The 12,103-nt window shown below is 39.2% G+C and overlaps 1 protein-coding gene across 1 annotated transcript in view; it reads left to right on the plus strand.

Moving 5' to 3' along the window:
- Positions 1 to 12,103, plus strand: part of DENND5B (DENN domain containing 5B) — a 223,163-nt gene that overhangs the window by 172,615 nt on the left and 38,445 nt on the right. Inside the window, exons 8-9 of the mRNA XM_068970701.1 lie at positions 6,531 to 6,624; positions 11,222 to 11,353. Of these exons, the coding sequence (XP_068826802.1) occupies positions 6,531 to 6,624; positions 11,222 to 11,353 (226 nt within the window). The remainder of the gene's footprint in view (positions 1 to 6,530; positions 6,625 to 11,221; positions 11,354 to 12,103) is intronic.

Below are 12,103 nucleotides of genomic sequence, written 5' to 3' on the forward strand. Positions count from 1 at the left end.
ATTAGACTTAAAATTTTTGCATAGCAAAGGGAGCCATCAAGAAAACCAGAAGACAGCCTACTGAATGGGAGAAAATATTTGCAAATGATATGACTGATAAGGGATTAATATCCAGCATAAATAAATGGCTCATCCAACTCAACATCAAAAAAAAAAAAACAATTAAAAATGAGCAGAAAGTCAGGATAGAAATTTTTGCAAAGAAGACATACACAAATGGCCAACAGGCACAGGAAAAGATGCTCAACATCATTAATCATCAGAGAAGTCTAAGTTAAAACCACAGTGAAATAACACTTCATGCATATGTCACTCGGTCATGTCCAACTCTCGTGATCCTATGGACTGCAGCCCACCAGGCCCCTCTGTCCATGGGGATTCTCCAGGCAAGAATACTGGAGTGGGTTGCCATGCCTCCCTCCAGGGATTCCTCCCAACCCAGGTCTCCTGAACTGCAGGTGGATTCTTTACCATCTGAGCCAGCAGGGAAGCCCAAGAAAACTGGAGTAGGTAGCCTATCCCTTCTCCAAGGTATCTTCCTGATGCAGGAATCAAACCAGGGTCTCCTGCCGGGGTCTCCTGCATTGCAGGTGGTCTTCATGAGCTGAGCTACCAGGGAAGCCCCAAATATAACCTCACACTTGTCAAAATGGCTGTCATCAAAAAGACCACAAATAACAAATGTTGGTGAGTAAATGGAGAAAATAGAACCCTTGTACACTGTTGATGGGGCTGTAAATCAGGGAGGTCACTATGGAAAACAGTACGGGTGTTTCTCTAAAAACTAAAAGCTATTGTATAGTTCCATTGACATATTTTATTGTAGTTCTATTTCTGGGTATTTATCTGAAAAAAAAAAGGCTAATTTGAAAAGATACATACACCCCAGTGTTCATAGAAGCATTATTTATAATTGCCAAGATACGGAAGCACCCTCAGTGTCCTTCAGTAGATGAATGGATAGAGAAGATGCAATATTTGTACATATACACAATGGAGTAATACTCAGCCATAAAAAAAGAATGAAATTTTGCCATCTGCAACAACACAGATGGGCTTGAAATCAGTACAAGAAATAAGTCAGAGAAAGACAAATACTGTATGATATCACTTATATGTAGAATCTAAAAAGTAAGACAAATTAGTGAACATAAAACAGAAACAGATTCACAGATACAGAGAACAAACTAGTGATTATCAGTGGGGAGAGGGAAGGAGAAGAAGAGATAAGAAAGAGGTAGGAGATTAAGAAGTACAAACTATATGAAATAAATATACTACAAGGATATAGAAGAATGTAGGGAAAACCACTCGGCCATTCAGGTATGACCTAAGTCAAATCCTGTATAATTATACAGTGGAAATGACAAATAGATTGAAGGGATAGATCTGATAGAGTGCCTGAAGACCTATGGATAGAAATTTGTAACATTGTATAGGAGGCAGTGATCAAAACTACCCCCAAGGAAAAAAAAATGCAAAAAGGCGAAGTGGTTGTCTGAGGAGGCTTTACGAATAGCTGAGAAAAGAAGAGAAGCAAAAGGCAAATGAGAAAAGGAAAGATATACCCATCTGAATGCAGAGTTCCAGAGAATAGCAAGGAGAGGTAGGAAAGCCTTTGTAAGTGAACAATGCAAAGAAATAGAGGGAAACAATAGTGGGAAAGACCAGAGATCTCTTCAAGAAAATTAGAGATACCAAGAGAACATTTCATGCAAAGATAGGCACAATAAAGGACAGAAATGGTATGGACCTAACAGAAGGAGAAGATATTAAGAAGAGATGTCAAGAATACACAGAACTGTACAAAAAAGATCTTGACCCAGATAACCACGATGGTGTGATCAGTGATACAGAGTCAGACATCCTGGAATGTGAAGTCAAGTGGGCCTTAGGAAGTATCACTATGAACAAAGCTAGTGAAGGTAATGGAATTTCAGCTGAACTATTTCAAATCCTAAAAGATGATCCCGTGAAAGTGCTTCACTCAATATGCCTGCAAATTGGAAAACAGCAGTGGCCACAGGACTGGAAAAGGTCAGATTTCATTTCAGTCCCAAAGAAGGGCAATGCCAAAGAACATTCAAATTACTGCACAATTGTACTCAAAATTGTACTGCACAATTGAATTCAAAATTGTACTGCACAGTTTTACATGCTAGCAAAATAATGCTAAAAGTCCTTCAAGATAGGCTTCAATAGTATCTGAACTTCCAGATGTACAAGCTGGGTTTACAAAAGGCAGAGGAACCAGAGATCATATTGCCAACATCCATTGGATCATAGAAAAAGCTAGAGAATTTCAGAAAAATATTTGCTTCATTGTCTATACTAAAGCCTTTGACTATGTAGATCAGAACAAAGTATGGAAAATTCTTCAAGAAATGAGAATACCAGACTACCTTCAATGGACTGGTCCAAATTGGGAAAGGAGTACATCAAGGCTATATATTGTCACTCTGCTTATTTAACTTCTATGCAGAGTACATCATGTGAAATGCCGGACTGGATGAAGCACAAGCTGGAATCAAGACTTCCAGGAGAAATATCAATAACCTCATACATGCAGATGACACCACTCTTATGGCAGAAAGCAAAGAGGAACTAAAGAGCCTCTTAATGAAGGTGAAAGAGAGTTTAAAAGCTGGCTTAAAACTCAGCATTCAAAAAAACAAAAAGATCATGGCATCCAGGTCCATCACTTCATGGCAAATAGATGGGGAAACAGTGGAAACAGTGACAGATTTTATTTTCCTGGACTCCAAAATCACTGCAGATAGTAACTGCAGCCATGAAATTAAAGGACACTTGCTCCTTGGAAGAAAAGCAGTGACAAACTTAAGCAGTATTTTAAAAAGCAGAGACATTACTTTGCCTACAAAGGTCTGTATAGTCGATGCTATGGTTTTTCCAGTAGTCACGTATGGATGTAAGAGTTGGACAGTATAAAAGGTTGAGTACTGAAGAATTGATGCCTTCAAATTGTGGAAAAAACCCTTGAACAGCAGGGAGATCAAACCAGTCAATCCTAAAGGAAATCAACCCTAAAGGAAATCAACACTGAATATTCATTGGAAAGACTGATGCCAAAGCTGAAGGTCCAGTACTCTGGCTACCTCATGCAAAGAGCTGACTCATTGAAGAAGACCCTGATGCTGGGAAAGATTGAAAGTAGGAGGAGAAGGGGACAACAGAGGATAAGATGGTTAGATGGCACCACTGACTCAATGACATGAGTTTGAGCAAACTCCAGAAGATAGAGAAGGACAGGGAAGCCTGGCGGGCTACAGTCCATGGAGTTGCAAAGAGTCTAACACTACTAAGCAACTGAACAACGAAAACAGCAAGGATATATTGTACAGCACAAGAAATGCACCCATTACTTTATAATAACTATAAATGAGATATAACTTTAAAAAACTGTGAATACTTTGTTGTATACTGAAACTTACATTGTATATCAGCTGTACTTCAATTAAAAATTAATTGAAAATAAAAAGAAAACCACCTATAATGCCATCACCATGAAATGTTAACTTTTGGTATTATGTCTTTCTATTGCATGGATCCTGATATGTGTGCATGTCCATACTTATTTTGTTAATTAGAAAATTTCTTACACAGCATTGTATCCAGCTTTTTCATTCATTATTGTATCATGACCACTGTCCCATATTACTGATATTCCTGAAAGTGAAAGTCTTAGTCACTCAGTCGTGTCCAACTCTTTGCAACCCCATGGACAGTAGCCCACCAGGCTCCTCTGTCAGTGGCATTTTCTGGGCAAGAATACTGGAGTGGGTAGCCATTCCCTTCTCCAGGGGATCTTCCCTACCCAGGAATCAAACCCAGGTCTCCTGCATTGGAGGCAGATTCTTCACCATCTGAGCCACCCTGGAAGCCCCATTGATATTCCTGGTAACTTAATTTTTTAAATGACTATATGGTCTTTCATTTTATCACCCCCTACTGTTGAACATTTAGGTTGCATTGAACCATGAAATTAAAAGACGCTTGCTCCTTGGAAGAAAAGCTTTGACCAAGCTAGACAGTATATTAAAAAGCAGACACTTTGCCAACAAAGACCCAGTCTAGTCAATGCTGTCGTTTTTTCAGTAGTCATGTGAGAGTTGGACTATAAAGAAAGCTGAGCACCAAAGAATTGATGCTTTTGAACTGTGGTGTTAGAGAAGACTCTTGAGAGTGTTTTGGATTGCAAGGAGATCCAACCAGTCAATCCTAAAGGAAATCAGGCCTGAATATTCATTGGAAGGGCTGATACTGAAGCTGAAACTCCAATACTTTGGCCACCTGATGCAAACAAAGAACTGACTCATTGGAAAAGACCCTGAACCTGGGAAAGATTGAAGGCGGGAGGAGAAGGGGACGACAGAGGATGAGATAGTTGGATAGCATCACTGACTCGATGGACATGAGTTTGAGCAAGCTCCGGGAGTTGATGGACAGGGAATCCTGGCGTGCTGCAGTTCATGGGGTCACAAAGTGTCGTACACAACTGAGCAACTGAACTGAACTGAGCATGTTTACTTGATTCTGAGTAACTGTTGATTGTAAGATCTGCTATTAATTCAAAAGCTTTTTGGAAAAATTATACTTTAACCTTGTATATGACACAGAAGATTCATCCTAGTTTCAGAAACATGTAAAAGCCAAAATGTGAGTCTTGTGTGTGTAGTCACTCAGTCATGTCCAACTCTTTGCTGCCTTTTGGACCATAGCCTGCCAGGCTCCTTTGTCCATGGGATTCTCCAGGCAAGAATATTGGAGTCAGTTGCCATTCCTTTCTGCAGGGTATCTTCCCAACTCAGAATTAAACCCTCATCTCCTGTGTTTCCTGCATTACAGGCAGATTCTTTATCCATTGAGCCACTGGGGAAGCCCCAAGTGTGAGTGGCTAACTCATTCAAAATGTGAATCTTAAAATAAAGGAAACTTAGAATTCATTATTGCATGTATGCTGTGATGAACATCTGTAACCCTAAATATTAGACTGTGTCTCTGATTACATCTATTTAGGGTGTATTTATAGAAGGAGTAGGTGATATAGTTGACTCTGCAGATAAATGGCTTACAGACATGACATCGACCCTTCAAGCATTTATAGCAGAGACGATTGTATAGAAAATAGACTTGTTATTAAAAAAACACTGTGATAAATACTATAATTGGAGAGTATGAGAGGGATAGCTAATTTAAATTTTGAGGAATTATAGAACACTTTCTATGTAGCACCTAAAGCTGTCTGAGAGATGAATAGAAGTTGGAAGAAAACTTCATCTTCCAAGACTCAAATGTGGAGAGATCTTACCCCACTGAGATCACTGAGGTATTTGAAGACAGCTGGAGGTTTAAGGTAGAGAGAAGGATCAGCAGAAAGTATAAGTAAGCTAAAAATTGAATTACAGCCATTGGATTGGCAGTTAGGTCTATAAATGGCTTCATCAAGATCATTTTCAGGGAAAGAAGCTGATTTGAGATGAACAAAAGATCCAGAGATAATTAAGCAGAGGCCTTACATGTAAACTTTTCTTAAGAATGTTTACATGAAAGAGCAAAGAAGCAGGTTGAAATGTAGTGTCAGAGAGACCAGCATACTTGTAAGCTGAAGGGCAATACTCATTTGAGAGAAAAAAAAAAATTGGAGATATGGCACACGAGATTTCTAATGGAGAAGATTCAAATAGGCAAGAGATGACTGGTCAAGGATCCTGGTGGAAGAAAGTTTCGAGCTGTGGCCAATATATATTACATTTTGGGATTAGAAGAAAGATGAGTGGGGGTTGGGTCTGTATGTGTGTATCAGTGAAGTAGAGAGCAGCAGGAGGGAGGCAAGGCTGGGTCATCAAGTTGAGTAGAGGCACTTGAGGATAAAGGGAAAGGTTTGGTAACAGTCTTGAAGAGAAATGGGGGAACCTGAAAAAGGGCAGCAGGTTCAGTGATTCTTGGTAGTCACGAGGGAAATCAAGAACTAATCTATTAATACATGGATATGATAAAGGAAAGTGCTACAGTGGTCTCTATCCAGGCTTGGGGCTCTGTTGGGCAGGTAGGTGGAAAGGAGAAAATCATTACAGACACTACATTTTTTAACCTCAGTTTGAAAGAAGCATTGATTGTGGTGAGGGTTGCACATCTCTATGAATATGCTAAAAACCACTGAATTGGATACTTTAAATGGATGAATTATATGGTATCTCCTAGAGAAGGAAATGGCAATACTTCTGTATTCTTGCTTTCAAAAATTTCCATTGTCAGGGGAGCCTGGCAGGCTATAGTCCAAGGGGTTGCAAAGAGCTGGCCATGACTGAGCAACTGAGCCAGTATCTGGTATCTAAATTACATCTCAGTAAAGCTGGTATATACTTGTTTAAAAAGAATCTATTGAAAAATAAGTATTGCTGGTCTTTAGTTTTCAATCATATATCCTTTCTATTTTAAAGACAGGTGAGATCACATTTTATTTTTTCATTTGATTGTTTGTTTTAACCTACCCCCTTCTATTCTTTCAGTCGCTGGGTGAGTCGGAGTGCCACTGCACAGCGCAGGAAAGACCGCCTTCGCCAGCATTCCGAGCACGTTGGGCTGGACAACGATTTGCGGGAGGTATGTGTGTTGCCTTCCTGGGATGCCTTGATGCGGAACTGTAAGCTAGGCTTACTTAATCCAGCAGGTATCATTGTGTAGCTTCTCTTGCATTCTTCTAAAAAAAATAATTGTTCAGTTTATGTTTTAAAATAGTAATTCTCTTATGCTGACTGACATAGCTGAAACACCTTTTTTTTTCCCATTTTGTAATTTTAATACATCTAAAATAAGGCTGTAAAACAAGTCTCCCTGTGGACCACGTCAAGTAAAGGCTGAGCTTAGGATAAAGTTTTAGTCAGTATATCTCCTGCAGGGGGAAAAATGTATAAGAAGCATAGACTTTCTAAGTTTCAAACATAATTTAAACTTAGTAAATATATATTTGCCTGTGATGTGTCCTTGGCTTGTTGACACCATTTTTAGGAGTGTTTTAAAATTAGTTTAAATTAATATCCTTATGCTTTATTTGTACTATTTGAAAATAAAACAGTAATTATACATTTGAATAATGATAAGTAATTTTTAATTTTTTGTGATCAAAAAAATGCAGTCAATTATCTGTTAACTTTTCTAAACTCAAATGAGTTTAAAAAAACAGAAAACATTCTGAATATATATATTGTTTTTTGTTGATTTGTTCATACATACATGGTTTTAAGCATCTTCTTAAGAACTGAAGCATAGCCTGTCTACTGCTTTTCTTTGTGCTACTGTATTTCTCTCCCTTCCCTTCTGCTGTGACTTTATCATATGCATGCTTGTTTTGCTTGTCTCTTTCTCCCATCCTTTCCTCTTTTGCTTTTCTGTCATTTGCACTTCTCCATCCTCATAGCCTTCCAGGGAACTTGTGGTCTGTCAGAACTCCATGGCATTCTGGGAGTGGGATCAGGGTCCACCTCCTCCTGCACGACTTCCTAAAAAATCCTTCTCTGAGTGCTGCCTGGTATGTTCTTTGCCTGAAAGTCCTTTGCAGATGTTCCTGAATCTTGTCTGTGGTGTTCCTTGAATCATCCACGTGTGTGAGTGCACATAGCTCTAGATGCCTCACATCACCTTGTGACGTGAAATCTTAGCTCTCCACTTCCTTTTGTGACTTGTACCTCTTCGTGATGGTGTGTGCGCTAACAAGAGTATTCTCTACATTTGGCAGAGAAAACTGATTATTTGAATCCCAAATCAGTGGTATTTTTGAGGGAAAAGAAGGGGACTAGATTTAGCACATTGTTTTTCTTCCAAAAAGGGGAAATATTTAAGTATTCAAATTTTCTTTTACTTAAGCATTTTGCAAAAGTGCGTAAGTGATTCATTTTCAGACAACTTTTCTTTTGCTGAGTTTATCTGTTCCTGGTCTGTATTTTATATGGTCAGAAAATCAGATCACCAATATAGAATCTTAGTGCTAAAAGAAACAGTTGAGGTATCTTTGTCCAGCTAGACATGATTTAACCGAATCCAAGTGTTAGTCAATCAGTCATGTCTGACTCTTTGTGGCTCCATGTACTGTAGCCTGCCAGGCTCCTCTGTTCGTGGAACTTTTCAGGCAAGAATACTGGATTGGGTAGCCATTCCTTTCTCCAGGGGATCTTCCTGACTCAGGGTTCGAATCTGGGTCTCCTGCATTGCAGGCAGTCTTTACCATCTGAGCCAGCAGGGAAGAAAGTCCAAAAGTCTTTGTCTAAAGTCAGATGGACACAGAGAGGCAGGACTAGGCCCACATGCCAGGCCTCCTGACTCTAAGCCAATACTCTTGCCAGGAACCCTGCACAACTAGGTTGCACTGAACATTACTCACCTGAGGGCCAGAGTTACTTAGGACTTTTGGTTGTATTTTATCCCATTATGACATAGTAAGATAAATTTACTTAACTTTACATTGGTCTGCTCTTCACATGCTCCACGTTGGTTAGAGGGACAGGGTATTTATTAGATGAAATCCTGTGCTGAAGAGCAATTATTTCAGTGTTTGTTGAATAATAGGATATGTTTTTATAGATAGTTCCTACTATTTTGGGCTTCCCTGATAGCTCAGTTGGTAAGGAATCTGCCTATAATGCAGGAGACCCCAGTTTGATTCCTGGGTCGGGAAGATCCACTGGAGAAGGGATAGGCTACCCACTCCAGTATTCTGGCCTGGAGAATTCCATGAACTATTAAGTCATGTAAGAGTCACATAAGGGTCACAAAGAGTTGGACACGACTGAGCAACTTTCACTTTATTCACTCACTTTTCTACTATTTTTGGTTTAGAAATGAAGAAGAGCATAGTAGAAGTCTCAGAAGAAACCTGGGGTGACTTCCCTCTGTAGGAAAATGGACTTTATTATGAAACCACTCCCTATGAAAGATTTCTTCCTTCTCAGTTTTTTATCTTAAAATACACCTTTTCCTCCAGTTACCCCCAAGAAAGCACATCTGTATTGTCACTTGTTTATTGTAAGGGCACTGCTTTGTTTTTTCAGTATACATAAGCAGCCTCACTTCTTGCTATGAGAAGGGGTCTTTAGCCACCCCTGTATTCATTCTGCACATGTCCATGGAATGTGACTTGTTTTGTGGCTTCAACAAAGTGCTCAGAAGGAGAGTTTGCATGTGGCTCCGTGGAATTCACTGTTGGCTAATACTTTATCTGCCTCGTATGTGCTGGCTGATCAGTGAATATGGCCACTCAAAGGACAGCCCCATTCTAGCTTGCTGTCATTTATATTATAAAATAGAACCTAAACTTTAAACAGTGGTTAATTTTTAATCCAATTATTGACTTTTAAAAATCTGGTCATATATTTCAGAGAAAAGGAAAATGCCTGAGGCTTCTTCCTATCCTCTTGCTTTGTCATGTACCTCACTTCTTTCATTGTAGCTAGTGTATTTCTTCCTAAGCCACGTGTGATACTTCACTGTTCTTGAGAATTGGGTCTTGTAGTGGTTCTCTCTGTATTTGCACAGTCCTAAAGATGGAGGAATTGAGGCCTGGGGAGAAACAGAACCCTTTTAACATTAGCAGTTAACATTTGTTTTTACCAACCATTTATCTCTAAGTTGTAATGTTCCAAATAACATTAGTACAACCTGAAATGATAGGAAATGGAGGTAATTATAGTCTCATATATGATCCCTGTCTTATATCTCGGGTTTATTTTTCTGAAATTCTTCATTTCCTGCTTTTATGTGTACTAACCTTCAGGATGTTTCACACAACTCTGTTACACTTAATTTCCCTGGTGGAGATTGTTGCCTCTCATTGTCAATTTTCCCTCTTCCTTTTACCCTCTAAAAAGGATTTCAAGCAGGAAGAAATATACACAACTAACCGTGTGCAGAGTCCATTTAATTTTTAAGTCCATCCTTAAAATAAGTACACTAAAAAAGAGATTATTTTGTAAATGCTGCCTTTTGTCAGGAGGGTTGGGAAGTAGAAGGTAAATGGCTTTGTTGAATCCCTAATTGGTGAGATTTTTAACAATTGTACTAAATTTAGCGGGTTATTTTTCTTCCAAAGGGGAAATGTGTTAAATGTGCAAAAACTCTCTTTTATTTAAAGAATGCAAAAGATTTTACACATATTTTTCTTATACTATCAAATCTTCCCTTAAGATAGTAAAGATAGATTTCACATATGTGTCTGTGGGAGGATGTGCTGACTTGCAGTCTCTCTCACTCCAATAAACTGCTGGTTTTACTATATAATTAGAGCAATTATTCTCTAAATACAGACCTAAGACACTTAGACTTCTTGGAGATTTTGCCCTGCAGTCCTGACACCAACATAAGGTATCCGGATGAGCTTTCACAGGTGCCACAGAAAGAAGAAAGATAACAGCTGTCCTGAACTAATTATATGTAGTGCTTCTCTTACTGGAAATTCACTAACCAAAGTTCAAGAGCAGTGGTCTGAGTTTCTGTGGTCCTCTCTGAGCCGTTGATGTCTCCTAAAATGATATGATATTTCTGATTTATTTTGACCATGGAACAAGGCAAAGTACGGATGTTGCGAAGTATCTTGGAAATGAGAGGTCACCTCCTACATTGAGAGTACATGATACTTTTCAGAGCGGTCGCCTAGCCTTTGTTATGAGGCAGGTGGGCTTGTTTTATGCCCATTTTATGAATAAGCACGTATGCCTGAGGTCATAAAATTCATTGCAGCCATTTTCCAGAGCTGGCTTAATTTACTGTTGTGACTTGATTAGAACAAAGGACAGCACTCCCCAAGAGGCTGGAAGTACCTCGAGGCTCTTGATTTGTGGGGAAATGGGTGGAGGAAACCAGTAATTTGAGAATCACTGGGTTCCTGGAAAACCATAGGTTTGATGTTCATTCAGACACCCCAATTTTTCCATCCCAGCCATGATCCCAACTAATCACACACTGGGTATTCCCAGTAAAAGACTGAATGAGTTTTTATTTGCTGTGGCTTGTGTCACTCATTTTCACGGGACTAACAGTAGAGGGAGTGTGACTACCCTCTGCCTTTCAGTGTACTAAACCTTGAACTGCTGTTGCACATATATAGATGTATAGCCTTTTTTTGCATTTTGTTCCTGCACTTATTTTTAAGGTTAAGAAGGTTAGAAGAATATCTGATGTTTATGCATTAAAAATACTCTTTAATTTTTAGAAATACATGCAAGAGGCACGAAGTTTAGGAAAAAACCTGAGGCAACCCAAATTGTCAGACCTCTCTCCTGCGGTGATTGCACAAACCAACTGGAAATTTGTAGAAGGCTTATTAAAAGAATGTAGAATGAAGGTACGTATTACTCACTGGTGCAGGACAGTGCGCATTCATGTTCGCTCCATGTGCGAAGCTAAAAAAACTGAGCCAACCCCCACTTGAGTCTTTAGCTTCATTAGAAAGACACTTAATACTGTGGCATAAACCTCGTGAGCTCTTTACTAAAGTCATGAACCTCTGCGGGTTCTGTCTGTCACCACAGAATCAATGACATGGGAGCCCTGCACAGTTTTTCTCACCTTTCAGCTGTTGCTGTCTTCCTCTCCAACATGGACAGATATTAAGCCAATCAGAAGTTCTCTGTCAGGGATGTTGTCAACTTATGTGAAAGGCAGCACATGTTTTGTATGTGTTTGTATGTATCTCTGTGTGAACCTGTGTAGAACCTCATCTGTGCCATATGTGTGTGCATATACCCATAGGGAAGAAGATCTTAGCTGTGTTGTAGATTTGTGTGTTCTGTACATGAGTCTCCTCTCAGATATCTGTGTTTATCAGAGGTAGCACTACAAGTCGACAAAACTCAGAACATCATTTTAGCCAATAATTTCATTCATTTATTTGACAGTCATTTCTTGAGTACCTTCTCTGTGTTGAGTAAATGCACTGTGTCCGCATCAGCTTGCAATGCTGAATCACACAGACATGGTCCTTGCCTAAAGTAACTAGATTCTCACTCACTTACATTTTATGAGGACAGTTAAGTCTACTATAAGTTAGCGTACTTGAAACTGATTTCCATTTCCTTTCCATTTTCTGGTACAT

The sequence above is a fragment of the Capricornis sumatraensis genome, chromosome 4 (assembly GCF_032405125.1).
Source record: "Capricornis sumatraensis isolate serow.1 chromosome 4, serow.2, whole genome shotgun sequence".
NCBI classification, from domain to species: domain Eukaryota; kingdom Metazoa; phylum Chordata; class Mammalia; order Artiodactyla; family Bovidae; genus Capricornis; species Capricornis sumatraensis.